Source organism: Melanostigma gelatinosum (assembly GCF_949748355.1).
Source record: "Melanostigma gelatinosum genome assembly, chromosome: 3".
Lineage (NCBI taxonomy): Eukaryota > Metazoa > Chordata > Actinopteri > Perciformes > Zoarcidae > Melanostigma > Melanostigma gelatinosum.
In genome coordinates this window covers 4,507,837-4,525,527 of record NC_136636.1, presented here as the reverse complement: position 1 = coordinate 4,525,527, position 17,691 = coordinate 4,507,837, and the positions used below count along the sequence as shown (strand labels likewise).

The following is a 17,691-nucleotide window of genomic DNA, read 5'->3' as shown; positions in this document are numbered from 1 at the left end:
TAAGGTCATTGTGACCTCACAAAACACGTTTTTGGCCATAACTTAAGAATTCATATGGTAATTACAACAATCACTAATAAGATCAAATCATGAAATGATGACATTTTGGACCAACGTGGATGTAAACTGCAACATGGTTGGCGGAGGGATACAACCGCGAGGCGGTAGCTCTAGTTCCGAATTTTTATGAATGGACAACTACGGGAATGCTGTGTCTTCATGAAATAAACGAGCGTTAATGTGACACCACATAATTACATTTTTAATGTTATTCTGAATGCAAGAGAAATTAACTTTTTCTAATTGTCTCTACCTGGAGCTATTTTGTATCTTTTCTGTGATCTTTGACCTTTTGGTATATATGTGTGTGTGTGTGTGTGTGTTTCAGAGAAAGGCTGTTCACTGCTGCTGAGTCACAAAGGACCCTTCACAGCTTTCATCCCCCTGCTGAAAATGCCTCTGAGTGTAGGTCACCTGTCTCTGCTTCAAAGTGTTATTTTAATAATCTCCTGAATGTTCCTCAACACAGGAGTCTCCTGGATTATTGTAACCAAACGATAGATTTATGATACTTTAAAGTATTTCAGCTTTGTCTGCATCTGGTTTCCACAGCTTTTCTCAGCCCGATGCCTCGCTGTGCAGCAGGCTTCCTCTGAAAATGACTGACATCCTGCTGCTTCTTGTCTGTTTGTCCGCCCCAAAAATATCGCTCGGTTTTTAGCTTAAATCGTCAAAACATACTGAAACGGCGTCAGCCGATAAAACCAAGTGTCAGATGATCACAGATTTTAAATTTCACACACACACTCTTGTCGCCTTGTGCCCGTCACATCATATCTCACACACACACACACACACACACACACACCTTCAGCTTGGCCTGAAAACGGAGTGACAGATGGTCGGTGCAAACTAGAACAAATCAGAGTGTGAGACCTATGGACACACACACACACACACACACACACACACACACACACACACACAGGTATCCCGACCGTGAAATCTGAGTGAACCATTGAAACTCAGTTGGACATTTTAGATGCTTAAAGCCAGAATTCAAAACTGTAAAGGAGAAAAAGGAGACCTGCAGACTATAAAGGGTAAATGTGAACATCAGACTTGAAAGGTTTCCATCTCAACTCGATAAAATCAACAGTTCAAGTTACGGCGCATTGCTGAACAGCACTGAATCTTCTGTATTCTGAAGAAAAACATGTCTTTAGACGGCACACTTGCCCAAATAGGTTTGTTTTTATTTACCTGTGCAACAGTGTCCAGAAAGAAGAGTGTCTGTCACCTATGACCTCTGAATAATCCTGAGAAACACACTTTGATCCATCCCAGGTTACATCATGATTGTGTATCTCAAATCCTGTCTCGCTGTGTGAGTGAAAGGTCTTTTTTTGTTGCGTCAGTTGGACTTCTGTTGGATTCCCTTCTTTCCCAGTTTGCAGCTTTGTTTGAGCATTTAAACATTTTCACTTTGTACATTTTTGAGAAGAGAGCATGCAGATGTCCCCCGTATCCTGTTTTTCAACAACTAGTCGAAGAAGATTATTCTATCTACTCTGCAACACTTGTCTCTACAGGGTGTTAATGAAGAGCTGATGTGTAAAAACCATCTGATCCTGGGTCAGCACCTCTACAAGACTCTGGAGGGACGAGATTTCAACCTGTTCGGAGGAGCGAGGTGGAGGAGCAAAGACAACAAGGTAACACCTCAAGAACTCAACAACCCTGTTAACAACTCTTTGAACTCGATGTCAATGACATGAAACCAAGCTGCACGCCCGTTTCGTTTGTTTTCACTCACAAGTATAATATAAAGGTTTATAATTAAGTTTAGCTTTAATGAACTGATGTGACTGGAAGAACCTCTTCTTTTTCCAAAGAAAGAACAAAGAAAGTAAAGATGCAATGTCATAGTATCTATAAAAACATCATAATAGCTTCATCACCATCATCACTGCTTTACATTTTATTGAACAATGATTGTGTTCAAATTCAGCATTATAAACGGTTTGATCATCGCCCACCACCTTAAACTTGGTAACAACTCTTTGATCTTTGTCATCTCGCCTTAATGTTCAGCATCGTCGGGATCAGCTCTGTGGCGTCCTACTCGTGCTGCTTTCACTTCACTACAGGATCGAATATCAATCATTTCTGAGTACTTACTGATTCATAATCTTGTTGAAGTCAAGTTAAATACATTTATATGTTAAACACGATGCATTCAACACAGCTTATTTTGTTCAACATCAAAAAACAATTTGTTAAACACAGTTTGTATTCCTCGTTGTAAAGTACAGAAAAAGGTGTTTTATCAAAAAGTCAAAAATGAATATAGATAAATAATTGTGAGTTTAATGATTTTAACAGGTTCTATGAATATAAAATTCCCATTTACATTCCCATATACATTTTCATTTGCATTAATCATTTAAGTACTTTTGACTCATCAGACCAGTCTGTCAATCACATGTTACATGTGACACTCCTTACGTTTTTATAATCTTCATCATGCTCATTATCATTTATATCAGTTATTATAAACTGGAGGTGTAAAGTCCGTCATCACAGAATATAATATTTCACTAGTTCAGTATGCTAATAGGTTTATCATCTTTCCCTCTAACTGCAGTAACTCACTGTTATGCCCAACGAAGGTTTTTCATTGTTTGCAACAAGAAAAGTTCTTTGTTCTTGAGAAACAAGCACACATTATAACTTGTTAAAATAAAATCAGAGTGCTTCATCACATTGCAGCATTGCTACCGGTGGCCTCGTGCAACCAAAGACATTCAGTGAAGGTGCTTTGGTAAACGGTCATATTTCGCAAATCCATTATAATAATCTCTAACTGGGCTTTTCCACCGTCACAGAGACCTTCGCTGGTAAAATCTTCAGTGGGAGGTGGTTCTCAGTGTAAATGTACGGAAACACGGTGTCCTTGAAGGTGTGTGTGAAGGTGTGTATGTGTGTGTTAGTGTCAAGATCAGAGAATGACAGTTGTCCTTTGTCAAAGTCCAGATGAACTCTGATCCTCTCGAGCTTATTCTTCACTGACAGAACTTTCTCGTCATCTGTCGCTGTGAATTTACTGTTGGAGAACGCTGTGAATTTACTGTTGGAGAACAAAATTCTCCACAATCCAGACTGTAGACGTCCGGTCACCTGGGTGTTCTCTCCCAACATGCCCAGTTCCCAGTCGTCATTGTTTCCAACCTCAACGTCCCAGCTGTGAGTCCCTGAGTTGAAGCCTTTGGAGCCCAGGACGGAGCAGGAAAATTTGGTCCTCTCCAGGTTTTTTGGAAGCTTTCGTGGTTTTCCAGATCTCACACTGGTCAGATCTTCAGACAGGATGAGTTCTGGGTCGGCAGTGTTTGGGTCCAGAATCACAGGACTGTATGAGACAATGTCCTTCATCTTGTTCCAGATGTTGAAGGCCAGGTTGCCCAGGTGTTTGGCCTCGTCTATCAGAGCTCCTGAGAGCAGCTGTGGATCCTCCAGCAGGGGGCGCTGCTGGACTCTTTCCACTGAAGCCTTGTAGTTGTTGAGGAATGAGACGTCTTCAGCTCTCAGCTCGTCCTCTGTGGCTCTGACTGTGTCTGAAAGAGCTGCTATCTCTCTGCTCAGAGCCTCCATCTTCTCCTTCATCATCTGACTCTTCTGCTCCTCTTCCTCCCTCAGAGCAGCCATCCTGGCCTCCTCTTCCTCCTCTAGAAACTGGTGAAGCTTCTTAAACTGCTCCTTAATCTGCCTCTCTGTGTGTCGGGCCTGGCCCTTCATGTGTTTGGCCGTTTGATCACAGGTTCCTTTAACTTGTTCAAAGAGCTTCAGTTTCTCCTTTAAGGGCTTCAGGGATTTCTTGAGCTCCTCTTTGTGATCCTCTGCAGCTTCATCGATGGGTCTGAATCTGTGGTTGTTGTGTCTCCTTGATTCTCTGCAGACGACACAAACCGGCTCCTGATGGTCCAGACAGAAGAGTCTGAGTTTCTCAGAGTGCAGACTGCAGAGAGTCTCCGAAGCTCTCTGATCTCTCTCCAGTGAAAAGGCCTCACACAGGTTCTTTAAAGCCAAGTTACGAGGTGGATCACTCCTCGATGATCTTCTCTTACAAACTGGACACGGTTGTATTGGTTTCTCTCTCCACCAGTTCTTCAGACAGTCTTTACAGAAGCTGTGGCTACACGACAGAACAACAGGATCTTTAAAGATTTCAATGCAGACAGGACAGCACAGATCCTCTCCCGACCTGGAAGCCATTTTGTCTCAGAGTGAAGCTGTAAACAGCGAGCAGAACGTAGTCAGTCAGACAAGAAAGTTACTTTCACTTCGAGCCGTACCTCGCCCAGTTCGTTGTGTGAAATCAGCGGCAGGTTAAAGTGCAAGAATTCAGTATTCCAGTTATTCCAGAGTTCCTGCTGCAGCGGCCCCTGGTAGTTTTGGTGTTGAGACGAATATTACTGTCTGTGTCTTCTTTACTGGGTCTCTTCTCTCAGCAAGAAGGAAGTCAAATTAGTTTCCTGTTCAGTGTTGCGTCAGAGAGGGTGGAGCTTTATCAAGCTGCTTTTCCTGATTGCTCATGTTTATCATAACGGGTGTGTGTTGCAAGCATAAACGTACTGAAGGCAGAGAGACGATCCTATTTCAAAAGAGAAAGCAACAAGTTGATAGGCTTACAATGTGATTGTGTAGCTGTGCTCTCAGATAGAAGAGACCAGCTGATCAGAACAGCTGATGTCATGATTGACAGCCGCAAGCAATGACAGCAAGGAAATTATGAGTGAGATGAGTGAATACGTACCGTATGAGAAATAAACTAGAGATGTGCAAAAGTATAGTTTCCTGATTAAACTTAAACTAGAGCTTCATTTGTAGGATCTTAACATGATGAAGGACAGAAAGAGAAGGTAAAACCATCCTGACTCTTTGTTGGAGCTGCTGCTTGCTGTCTAAGATACTAATTTGAATCCTAAGTACTAAATAAATAATGAAAGCACTTAAAGAGACAGTGATGACCTACACATCTGACCATTTGCCAATAAATAATAAGTCTAATGGATATTAAACAGTTTGGTGTTCGATGATCTGACTTGTTTTTTATTATAATGGCAAAAAGCACAATCTGTGACTCAATAGTTCAGCCGTGCGGTACGGACGTGTGTCAGAAGTGCCCAAAACAACTTGGCACATTTTTATTAATGTGGTCAAGTCAACATTTCAGTCTTCTGTTCATGTTGAGATTCAGAAGTTTCCCGTTATTAAATTGAAAATGGATTCACATTTCCAAAGTATTGCAATGAACCTTAGATGAGTTGAAGAAAGAAGCGTTTCCCCCCCCGCACATGTTCTGGTTGTGAGTGTCCATTAATAAGCGATTGATTTTATTCAGCTCACTAAGCATGTGCTCTTAATGTGGGATGATGGGAATGGTATTTTGTTCTGTTTTATTGTTTCAAATACAACAAACAAAGTGACAAAAAATGTAACTACGAAACCAGATGAACTGAATTAGAAACCAAAAGTCTGCTTTGTGTTTCCACCTCATCTGAAGAACGATGAAGATTAGTTAAATTAATAAGTAGTTGCTGGGACGTCAATAATGTTGGCTGCCAGCCAATAGTTTCATTCACATATTTTTAACTGCATAAACCCTGATTGTATCGCTCTCTGGTCGACATAGAGGTTCATCCTGATGGACAACCCCAGCAGACTGTACAACGTCATCCAGGAGGACCTGCCAGCAGCCAATGGGATCATCCACATCATCGACCGGCCAATCACAAACACTCTTTCTGACAAGTCTCCTCGTGATGAACGGGTGAGTCAAACGGTCACTTCACCAAAATATGGAAAATTACCTGAAAACCCCCCAAAAATACCACATCTACACTGAGGTTGACCTAAAACATTTTAAACAAACAGAACGAAACTAAATAGTCTCACAGAAAATGCTTCAACATGTACTTTCTGAGCATTTCAAATGGTTTTGTTTGAGCATTTCTGGTGCTCAGTATTTTTGTTGAATAAAAAAAGCGATCTGCCTTAATGCCTTAAAATGTCGTTTATTACAGTGAAATGTATACTCGATGATGTCCTGCTCACCTGTGTCAACGACATTAAAACAGTCTACACCGCAGGACATGAAAGTGAATGTCGGCCTTTCGATCATCTTCTTCTTCTTGTGTCCAGTTTGCTGGTATGACGATCAGAGAGATTCTGACTAAGGATGAAAAATACAACCGCTTCTTGTCTCTGGTTGATGTGAGTATTTTCTTCAGGCCAATAACATCACACCCGACATCTATATGGCAGTGAGAGCTTACCAAAACAATGTCGAGGCTTAATCCTTGGCTCTAATCGGACGCGCTGTGTTTGTGTGCGTTCGTAGAACTGCGGGTCGCCGCCCCCCTTTCGGGGCCCTGGTCACCTGACTGTGTTCGTCCCCACCAACCAGGCTGTGGACAAATCCAGAGACGGCAGCATCTTGTACATGCTGCACGAAGTAGGTGTAGTTAGCACTTCAGGTTTCATTTGTTGAGTGTAATTGTTATCAGTGCAGATAACATACAGGTAACTTTAGATGATGAGTCTGCTTACTGTCTATATTTCTTATTATCAACGAATTCCATGAAAAGACGACAATCAACTATGTATTTGTCTGAAACCAAATACTCTATAACTTCCTGACCCTGTTGCTCTCAACCCCAAAACCATTGGTACCTGTTGAAGCTGTAAATCTTAAAAAATGTCCCCACTAATATTCTATATTTTAAAGGATCTTTATTTTCCTAACATGATTTCTACCACCCCAGCTACCAATTGTTAGTCCTTTTAGCTATCATGATGCTAATGCGAGGATTATCAGACATTTTTAATGATATTTTTCTCTTTTTCAAGGCCAAACATAAACTTCAGGAACTTCTCAGACATCACGTTTTCTCCCAGGCGGTGGTAAGACAACCCTTCAACCCACGCACCCTTCATCAATCTATCAGATTTCCATACTTGGTTCTTTCTTCCTTTTTTGTCTTTTTTACTCTGCTGGTGAAGAAGGCATGCAAAGAAACAACTTTCTGTCCAACACTGTAGTCCACAGCAAGATATCTCATGATCTAACAACAGGCCACTTACACACACAAATCTTCGTAGGCAATATCATATCATTGTTCTTGATCACATTCCTGCTCTCCAGAGGATGAACCCTTGAGCTCATGACCTTTTCCTTTAAGGCCACCATCAGTACAAACTTTATATTTCAGCTCCACTGCTGTTAAAGGTATAATTCCAAATTCAGAGCATATCTATGATCGAGGCATTGCCTCCACATGGCTCTCAACATGGTGACAGCCTAGCAGCTAACGGTGCTACCAGCACGAACAGTGCAAACAGCAGTGCTGGCAGAGCCAACACTGTAAAAGTTGTTTGCTGCTATATTAATGCTCTGAATTACAAATGTAGCACCTTTTAAGGCACTAAGAACAGCTAAATCTGCATTGTTGTTTCTCCTGTCCAACATGTTTGGAAACAAGTTGGTTTTTTTCTGTCTGCAGCTGACAGTCGACGAGTTAACTATTCTCCCGCGGATTCAGACGATGGCCAATCAGTTTGTCACCATCACTGTGTCCAACGATGTAAGTGCATGTGATTTGCTTTTGGCACTGCTTCTCATAATATGACTTGTTTCCTGTCTAATTTACAGTGAACATCAGCAGTTTCCATTAACACAAGCCCCCCCCCCCCCCCTTCTTTCTCCAGGGTGAGATCCTACTGGGCGAAAACGGCGTCCGTCTGGCGAGCACCAACATTGTGGCGTCCAACGGGATCATCCATATGATTGACGGGCTTCTGTTCCCGCCCTCCATCCTCCCCATCCTGCCTCACCGCTGTGATGTCATCGAGAGCAAAATCACCTTGGTGAGCCGAGCGAGGCCGAGAGTCAAAATCAAGCTCTGCACCAACAAACAGCAACACACACAGACTGCAGAGACAACAGGCCAATATGTAGCGCAGTCCAACAGTGGCTAACATTAGCTTGCACACACAATTGTCAGATTAAAACATTTTTTGGTTCAGCTGCACTTTTTCGATATCGTAGGCTAATATGGTTTTGCTTTGCTTGGAATAATTTGTGCACCGTTTTGACATTTAGACCTGGGTGAAAGTTTCTGCTGACAAGTTATTGTTGAAACTGATTGGGCTCTGACTTCAGAAGGCTGGACTTGTAATAAACGACGACAAACAACCAAATGACGTTTCAGCTAACAGCAACGCTGACTTCTTTCTCTCTGTGTTTGTGTGTTTTCAGGGTCCATGTGTTTCCTGCCGTTACCTCCATGAGACTGAATGTCCAGGTGGCACCACTGAAATGGTAAAACACATCATTATTACTGCAACCTTTCCATTCTATTCTGTTCTCTTCTGCAGAGCCGCCTGAGGGTTAGAAACATACGACTGATGTGGAAATCCTTATGCAAAGTGTGAGGTGAAATGTATGTGTAGGAGCGTTCAGTGAAGTTGTGTTCATGTAAACAATAACATTTGGTATGTGACCGTTGACCTTCAGAATAAACAGGATGAGGGTTAGAAAGTGTTATGAGGATGTAATGTGTTATTTATATCCACTGAATGACAGCACGGGTTATAATTGATGTCGCATAAATAAAATACTAAGAGCTGTAGCAATCGAAAAGGAACGGCTAACATGCTATTTTTCTGTCTGTTCAACACAGAATATGGGAATGTAGGTTATTTTCCAGATACTAGTCTGTGCTTTAATTCACCTGGTGTGACAATTAAATACTGTTACATTATTTTTGTCAAAGAATTATAATTCCCTGTTTTTGTTCGGATTGCCCGATCCATATTCCAGCGAAATCATGTGCTCAGTTCAGCAATTTGTTCGCAGATGTTTTTTTCTACTCAACGGGCAATATGGACGAGAACAGAAAGCTAACAAACCTGTGTGTCTGTCTCCAGGACAGTCATCAGACCAGCTGTGATTACCACCAAGAGCGTTACAGTATGTCCATCAGTAAAGGCTGCGCCAAATTTTGCAACGCAACCAAAAAGGTGAGACTTAGTTTTAGCTTCATTCATCTACTAAGTCATGGTGCCTTCTAACAAGAAGGTGTTCAGTGGGTTGACCGTCCTCAGCTTTCAGTTTCAACATTTTTATCAATTATTATGGTTTATTGACTTACATAACCTTTTACTGAAGGTTGTACAGATTTCAGGGATATGAAGCATTTTAACTTGCATCACAGTAAGCAAAAAATACAAATGTATTAATCTCACTGGTTAGATTAAAAAAACAAACTCACATGTGCTATTTGAAGGTAGCCCGAAGTCAAACAAGGACCCACATTAGAAAAGATTCATAGTCAAGAACTACCAGTGACACAGTCGATGGTTTTGCTGTTCAGGTACCAGTCGTATATTGGTGATAGTATTAATCTATAACATATAGCATATTGCTGTTTTAATGTTGACGTGTGTGTGTGTTTGACAGGCAGCACAGTGCTGTAAAGGTTTCTACGGTCCGGACTGTAAACCCTGCATCGGAGGATTCCAGCATCCCTGCTACGACAAAGGAACGGTGAGCAACATGCAAATGCTCAGACTGTCACTGGAGCGTCTGCCAACTGATGTGTTTTATTTATTTATGTATTTATATTTTATTTTTCACCACATGCAGTGTTTTGACGGGATCTATGGCAACGGCTCGTGCAGCTGTCAGCCAGGCCTCAAGGGTGTCGCCTGCCACATCTGTGCGGATCCGTCCAAGCACGGAGAGAAGTGTGACGAAGGTAACATCTCCTCCTCACTTGGAGAGCAACTTCTGTTCAAACGATCAGCAATTTATTTCTTCGCTGACAGCAGAGCATTGCATTGTCCAAGCCACATATACACTACTTTTTTTATTCTATTCTGGAATATTTGAGGGCACAATATATAGTGGATAAATGTGTACGCTCAGAATTTGGACTCTCAATAAAAATGGCAGTAAATATAGTGCACTATATAGTAAATTGGGAGGTATTTTGGACAGAAAAAGTATCAACACAGGTATTTCAATTCATGCTGAGGGGCACGTAAATGTCTGTACCAAATGTATTGACAATGCACCCAAAAGTTGTCAACCATAAATATCAACCTCATGGTTGCACGAGTGGAAAGATTAGTCAGTAGGATGAATCCTCTGGGGACCATGAATGTCTTGCCTTACCTGACCAACAGTAATCCTCCATCAGTCAGATTTTAACTGGCTTATAATACTGCATGCTTAAGTATAATGTTGAGGTGTGTAGATTTGACAACAGTCTGTAACTTACACTAATAGTTTTGCGTAATGAGTGTCAGTCCGTTGCATGCAGAGGCTGCAAAGCACTCGTACATAGAAAATAAATTGTGAACGAAGCTGTTTTTTTGCCCGGTGTGACATTGATCCACTACTGTGACTGAGTAGCTTCTTCACATAATGTGCGTTTGTGTGCGTCTTCAGAGTGCCGCTGTGTCCACGGTTTGTGTGATAACCGTCCAGGCAGCGGTGGTGTGTGTCGGAGAGGATCCTGTACGGAAGGATACTCCGGAGAAAACTGTGACAAGACGGCCACGCCATGCAACTCTGACGGGCTGCAGGAGCACTGTCACATCCATGCATACTGCACACACACAGGACTGCATACCAGGTAAGACACTACTACTGTTATTACAACTGACGGTGTGGATTTTGGCTGTGCGATAGCGTCACATACGTGCAAGATACAGCAACACAACTTTACAGGTGGTGCCAGGGGGTAGGAAGTGGAAAAGGAGCCATAGTTCCCTCCACTATGCGCCCCTGACCCGATTTGGCGTCACCAAACTTTACAGGTGTGTTGCTGAGATCAAAATTAGAGCCGAGAAGAAGATGGATGCGGTCCAAGCAGTGGTGGTGGGTTGGAAGTGGAAAAGGGGCCATTGGCCCCACTTCACGCCCCTGGTCTCCAGGATTCATTTGAGGAATTAGCCCGTGTGTTCTGGTGAACAGCAAAAAAGGAAATAGAAATAAAAGCAAGTACTGCATAAATATAGAAAAGAAAATACAATAAAATATGAGAAGATACTATTAATAATACGTGCAATATACAGTATATATACTGTATGCAGCATGGCTGTAGAGTCTTTGTCTTGTTTCCATCCAACTGTTGATGCTAGCTGGTGGAGGCTCACTGGTGGAGGCTTCGCTTCCTGTCAGGCAGATATCTCAAAGCGATGTCGAGGAACCACCTCACGTCTTTTCGTCGGAAAGGATTCTCTGAGACCCGTCAAGCACCATGACAACACTGTGGGCTGGTGTCAGTTTGGACAGTGAGAATCCTGTGCGTGTCATTCTCCCCAAGAGTAGCAGCTCTAGCTTTTGTAGATTCCTCGCGTACAGCCTCATCCTCACGACGGAGGCACGTGGACCACTGCAGCGCTCTCAATTCTTCTGTGGTTCTCTGCAAAACAAACAACACGAGTCACTCTCCAGTTAACTTTAACTGCAGCTTGTTTGTTCATTAAAATCTTTGTTTGTGTGTGTTGCACCAGGTGTTTGTGTAGGGATGGATATGATGGTGACGGTCACTCCTGTTCTCCCATCAACCCCTGCCTAACGAGCAACCGGGGAGGCTGCCACTCCAACGTGAGACTTCCTGCTTGTGTGTGTGTGTGTGTGTGTGTGTGTGTGTGTGTGTGTGTGTGAGAATTAATGATTCATCAGCAGATATCAAATATCTCATATTGGTAAACTGCCAGTTTCTGTGTTGTTGCAAACTATTTGCTGTTCAACCTTCGGTCTTTTTATAAAACTGAAGATGCATCTACTTTATAACGCGTCCTCTCCCCTCCTCTCTACAGGCAGAGTGTGTGTACGTGGGTCCAGGTAACGCGTTGTGTGTGTGTATAGAGGGCTGGACAGGTGACGGCAGAGTGTGTGTGGAGGTCAACAACTGTCAGCTGGAGAGTCGAGGAGGCTGCAGCCCCAACGCCGACTGTAACCACATCGGACCTGGACAGGTCGGTTACTAACTATTAATGATGGATAATAAGCATCATTAATCATTGATGGTCATCAACTAAACAGCTACAATTTATAAAAAATGTCTCTTTCCTTTGTTATGTCCCTGTTTGGGATGCCTTGTCCCATGAACCCAGCTGTTCTTCTGTCTCACGCCTTTACTTTAACAAATGATCCACATATTCTCTTCTACTGTCGTCAGCTCCTATTATCGATTCATTTATTAATGAATTACTAATCAGCTGTCTGACTGTCAATAAAAGTACTGTTTGTTTATGTGTATGTCTGATTGTCTGTCTGTGTGTTTGCAGAGCGAGTGTGTTTGTAAAACAGGTTACATGGGCGACGGTATTGTGTGTGACCTCATTAACCCCTGCCTCAAGAACAACGGAGGCTGCCATGACCTGGTAAAGCATGCACACACACACACACACACACACACACACACACACACACACACGTAGTATGTGTGTATATATAAGTACATGTGTCAATATGTCAGCCATGAGGAGTGATTTGGTGATTTAAGGTCTGATTCTTCTTCATCTGAAGAATTTCCTGTGCAACATGTTGACTTGGGTTAAGAGTGTAAACAGAGATTTGATCGGTGTTGTGTAATTGCTGCGGTCTCAGTGTTTCTCATGATTCCTTTCTGCTGCGTTCTCTGTCAGGCGACGTGTGAGCGCTCTAAGGTGGACGGGGCTCACACCTGCACCTGTCCTGACGGCTACACAGGAGACGGAAATATCTGCTACGGGACAATACTGGAGGTAAGTGTTCAGACCAGTGTGACGCTATATGGGGGCGTCCCAAATTCGTTTTTTGGCCCAAGTCCTGAGCCCTTATTGTTCATCTGGGAGCACCTTGTTCGGGACCTTCATTGCATGTCATACCCATCTCTCTCTCTCTCCCCCATTTCCACACTGTCCTTTGTCAGATGTAGGAGAAAATGCCCCAAAATATCATCTTAAATATAGGTTGCCTGACGATACCAAGTCTTATTAATTTCTTACATTTACGTAGCAGCGGAAGATATAAAACGGAGAATGGGACTCCTGAAATTGACGTGAAGCGATCCACCAACGAGAAAACGGCTCACTCTGTTGGAGTTGTTGCAAAGTACAAAAACACTCTGAGGGTCTTTGGCAGAGTGCAGACATACAAACCTGACAACAGCCATGTGGCCTAATATCAAGTCATGAACGGAATTGAAGTTAATTAGGAACAGCTGACAGCCTGTGACGTTTGTCATTTTAACAGGAGAAAGTGAAAAATAAGAAGCTGCTACCTGAATGTTTCGCTGATACTGCAACCCAGATTCGTCTACAGTGACCAGACAAACGACATACCATAATAACTCTGTGTGTGTTTGTAGGAGCTGGACATGAACCCGGCGCTGTACACTTTCTACCGACTGACTCAGGTGTGTAAAAACAGATTCGCTGCTCTATACTTGTTACTCGCTGATTCACGTTTTGCACTGTGTGGTTTATCCTGAAGTTCTAGCATAACTACCACACTTTGTTCAAAGTAAGCTGCATTTAGACCAAACTAGATTACCAGGTGGGGAGTTATAAAGTTATTTAGTCTAATCTAAATTAATTCGTAGCTTCTGGTATGTTAAATCAGCCAAAACCATAAAAACAGGCTGTAAATATTTTTCTTTCAATATAGATGTAGCTGCTGTAGTAATGTGACATGGTCTGTGTTTTAACAAATGATTCAACACTAAAGTTAATGTAGTTGCATTTGTGTGTGTGTGTGCTGTCAGACGTACAGTCACCTCTCCGACGACCTGCTCGGGAACCTCACAGTGTTGGTTCCGTCCAGAGAAGCTCTGAGGAACATGACTTCAGCTCAGGACAAGTTCTGGTCCAGCAGACACCACCTGCCTCACTTGTTGCGGTCAGTCACCTCACACGCTGATCAGACGCACACTCAAACGTTTCTCACTCAGCTCAGGGACGCAGCTAATCTTATGACATCATCGGCTGTTGTATTGATTTCCCAAGAAACACTGGGATGTATTATCAGGAAGTTTCACCTGATCTGATATTGTGTAAATATTTTTACCACACTGTTCAGCTGTGGAGCGTTAAACTGGATGAAACACAGATCCTTTAAGCATGAAGCCACAATATCCCCGGATCAAGTTGTGAGTTTGTGTTCAGTGAAATGAGTCGTAAGCGTTTCCTCTTTGCTCGCTCTGGTTGCAGGGCCCACATCATACCGGGGATCTACTCCGTAGAAGACCTGGAGAGAATGGTGGGCCACAGGCTGCAAACCCTGAACCCCCCCACCGACTGGGAGATCAGCAACAGCAGCGGGGTAAGAATGGGGGAATTGTGACAGACAGACTTCACGTTTTGGTGGATTTACTGAAACTCACGCAATTTGCGAGGATCAGTTTTGTGTGTAAAGTGCTCCACTTCTGAAGAGTGTAGCTACAGATGTGTTGAGGGTGTCTGTGCTCTTGTGTAAAATAGCTCCATACAAAGTCTGACTTAAACTGACACTAACACAAAGTATCGTCTTTAAGTCTAAACCATACCCTTTCCACGACTGAACATTTAAATATTGATGTTAATATATATATATTAATGTCTGTTAACATTCTAAAACAGATTAAATAAACAAGATCCAACGTGAATTAAGATAGACTGGACGCTACAATGACTCACTAGCTCTTCATATACTGTTTATAATGTTAATTAATTTACACATTGCACCTTTTAAATGGCTCTTATTGTAAAAGTAGACCTACACGTTAAGCTGTGTTATATGTATACAGTTTTTCTCAGGTGAAGTTGAACTGCAGCAGCTGTGAATGTTTTAAACTCTTGTTCATTATTGAATATGTCTATGCAGCATCACGTGATAGTTATTTTCTGATCTCAGATGAAGGCTCAGCTTCGCTCACACAGACCTGAGGGCTCAGCTCCAGGTGTAGACTGTGTAATGAACTGCCGCCTCAGCAGATCAGACATTAATTACACGCAATTTGAGAGTGTTTGGTACTCTGTCAAAAATAGCTCACCTGATATATTGTCAGGCCGAGCTCAGAGTCAAACAGACGCACAGAATCAGATTCTGTGGGAAACACCGTTATATGTGTGGTGGTGGATCTGCCGCGGTCAGAAATGAGATAGTTGTTCCCAATACAAGGGAAATTCCGTGATTCTTCATACTAATACGATACCACGGTAAAGAAACAAAAGTAAAACAATGAATCCCACGTACTTCAACATACACCTCTTTATAACCAGTTGCATACTGGTTTTCATGGAAGTTAAACAGGTCATACTTCTCTCTCAATTATCAGAATCCGCTTTATTAAGTTGACTAATTTGCTCTTAACCTACAAATACAGAAATATACAATAAACTAAAAAAAACAAGGACAACAAAGTAGAACAGATGTAAGCATAAATATTCAACTGGTATGTATGAATATAAATATATATCCTAAAGTTTATATACATGAACATAAAACACAACAACAATGAAATGGAGGGAACAGTGCAGAATGGATACAAAATGATCTATTTTATATTGCTATTAATGCGAAAAACTAAATTTTACAAGATTATGATCATGTTGGAATTTACCTTTGCCAAATACTCATTTTTAATGCTTCATAATTTAACTCATAATTTAAATCCTGTTAAAGGAGCTGCTAACAGCTCAACCAGCGCTCATCCTGCCAATTTCAACACAGATGTGTTGTTCAAAATGTAGCATTATCAGGGATAAATCTGGTAGTAATAAAGTAGAAAATCAAAATGTGACGATGAGTGTTGGTTTTATGGCGGACTGCCACAAATATATCAATATATGGGAAACCCAGTGTTCACTGTATTTAACTGTTGTTTCAGGGGATCCACATTGGAGAATCCTCCATCCTCACCCACAACCTGCCTGCAATCAATGGCTACATCCACATCATAGACCAGGTAAGAGTCTCAACGACCAGGACGCTCAGCAGAGGAAACAACACAAGGTTCTTCGAGCTTTACGAAGGAGAGAAATGTCATTTGGTATAATTGTTAGAGGGATTTCATCAGGTTGTTCATCAGAGGACTGTTCATTAGATCAGGAGGTAGATTACAAGGAAATTAAATATGACCTCTAACACAACATAAATAGAAAGAGAGTCTTTTGTGGGTAACATTTTCATTTTCATGCAGACAAATAAATGTAATGAACTAAAACTCTTGTCTGTTTGTTTGTTTGTTTGTTTGTGTGTGATCAGATTCTGGCTCCATCCCGCTCAGACATCCCCCCCGAGCCCCCCACCCTGATGGCCTTCCTCAACTCCTCCTCCACCTTCACTCTGTTCCGACAGCACGCTCTGGTAGGATGTCTGCCTGTTTCTCTGTCTGAGTTCAACCTTATTCGTTTTTTAAAATATGTTTTCTGTGTGTCTGCGTGTGCGTTCACAGATGTTCAATCTGTCAGATGATCTGAGTGTGTTTGATTTCACGCTCCTGCTGCCAACAGACGATGCCATCAGGCAGCACCTCAGCAGGACGAACTCCTCCCTCCTGGTAGGTGCAGATGCTCTGAGCAACAACATCAAAATGGATGCTACAGCACGAAAGCCTGCTCTGTAAATCACTTGCTCAGTGTTCTCCTTTTAGAAAAACATCTGAAACCTAATAAGAGAAATGTATATTTTGGGGTTTCAAGATGGTGGATTGACATTGACAAACATTTACCCAGTTATCTGCTGAGCTGCAGCACATTAAACAGCATGTTAATGTTAGCCCGGTTAGATGATGTCCTCACTGTTCAATACCACTGACAACAGTCTGCACATGATACGAAGGCTGCGCAGCAGGTTTGTTTACTCTGTCTCTCGTTCACTAAGGTGTTGCCGACATTCTGGCAGCATGCTAGCTGCCGTCAATCAAACACAGACAACAACTCTCCAGACGGCCGAGAGGAAAAAGAAGTACTTCCTGATATTTCACGAATTTCCCTTAAGACCTTTTTTCTTCCATTTAACAGTTGAAGTCACTGCACAGGCACCACTGGTGAAATGATTTGTTGATTCTAAGTCTTTTGGAAGAATGTGCATCCTTGTGCTTGTAGTGGCAGTGTATACTTCAAACTCTACAAATCTATTTATTGTATCCATGGTATGAGGCCCAGTACCAGGTCTGCCAGGCTTAAAACTTGATGTTGATTTCTTTCTTTAAGTTGACTTGCAGCTGCACACATCTCATCCACACTCAGACATTTCTCTGGCTCATGAAGAAGACGTCCTCGTTCTTATTTCCACATGAATACGTTTTGATTGGTCAGTAGATTTCTCCAACTATGAACACAGCTGCCAATCAGCACAACAGACATCAGAGATGTGAGCCGTTATTATAATAACCCATTCAATAAATCAGTCAATTCAATGATATCAATCAATTAATCATCTTCTTTCATCTCTAGAAACAGATTCTGCATTCATATTCAGAATCTGTCGGCAGCGGGACAAGATTTTGTATCTGAAGCGTTCTGGTTTGTAGTCCGAGTAGTATTGACCAATGACATTCCAGCAGTCTTTGATTGAATGCAGGTAAACAGTCTGTGTGTGGCGCTAAAGGGGCGGAACACATCGTCCAACGATAATTTAGATGTCTAACG

At 42.1% G+C, this 17,691-nt stretch overlaps 2 protein-coding genes across 2 annotated transcripts in view; one reads left to right on the top strand and one right to left on the bottom strand.

Annotated features, from left to right (window-relative positions):
* stab1 (stabilin 1) overlaps positions 1–17,691 on the top strand; it is a gene marked incomplete at its 5' end in the record, with an annotated part of 60,155 nt that overhangs the window by 9,882 nt on the left and 32,582 nt on the right. The window contains 23 exons of the mRNA XM_079266010.1: positions 389–465; positions 1,593–1,715; positions 5,693–5,830; positions 6,202–6,273; positions 6,401–6,514; positions 6,910–6,963; positions 7,563–7,643; positions 7,768–7,926; positions 8,318–8,380; positions 8,989–9,081; positions 9,521–9,607; positions 9,707–9,818; positions 10,514–10,700; positions 11,584–11,677; positions 11,893–12,051; positions 12,364–12,459; positions 12,724–12,822; positions 13,428–13,475; positions 13,824–13,957; positions 14,269–14,380; positions 15,927–16,004; positions 16,304–16,405; positions 16,494–16,598. Of these exons, the coding sequence (XP_079122136.1) occupies positions 389–465; positions 1,593–1,715; positions 5,693–5,830; positions 6,202–6,273; positions 6,401–6,514; positions 6,910–6,963; positions 7,563–7,643; positions 7,768–7,926; positions 8,318–8,380; positions 8,989–9,081; positions 9,521–9,607; positions 9,707–9,818; positions 10,514–10,700; positions 11,584–11,677; positions 11,893–12,051; positions 12,364–12,459; positions 12,724–12,822; positions 13,428–13,475; positions 13,824–13,957; positions 14,269–14,380; positions 15,927–16,004; positions 16,304–16,405; positions 16,494–16,598 (2,387 nt within the window). The remainder of the gene's footprint in view (positions 1–388; positions 466–1,592; positions 1,716–5,692; positions 5,831–6,201; positions 6,274–6,400; positions 6,515–6,909; positions 6,964–7,562; positions 7,644–7,767; positions 7,927–8,317; positions 8,381–8,988; positions 9,082–9,520; positions 9,608–9,706; positions 9,819–10,513; positions 10,701–11,583; positions 11,678–11,892; positions 12,052–12,363; positions 12,460–12,723; positions 12,823–13,427; positions 13,476–13,823; positions 13,958–14,268; positions 14,381–15,926; positions 16,005–16,303; positions 16,406–16,493; positions 16,599–17,691) is intronic.
* Positions 2,045–4,479, bottom strand: LOC306775229 (nuclear factor 7, ovary-like). The gene has a single exon (XM_079265542.1). The coding sequence runs from the start codon at positions 4,270–4,272 to the stop codon at positions 2,863–2,865; it is 1,410 nt and encodes a 469-aa protein (XP_079121668.1). The 5' UTR covers positions 4,273–4,479; the 3' UTR covers positions 2,045–2,862.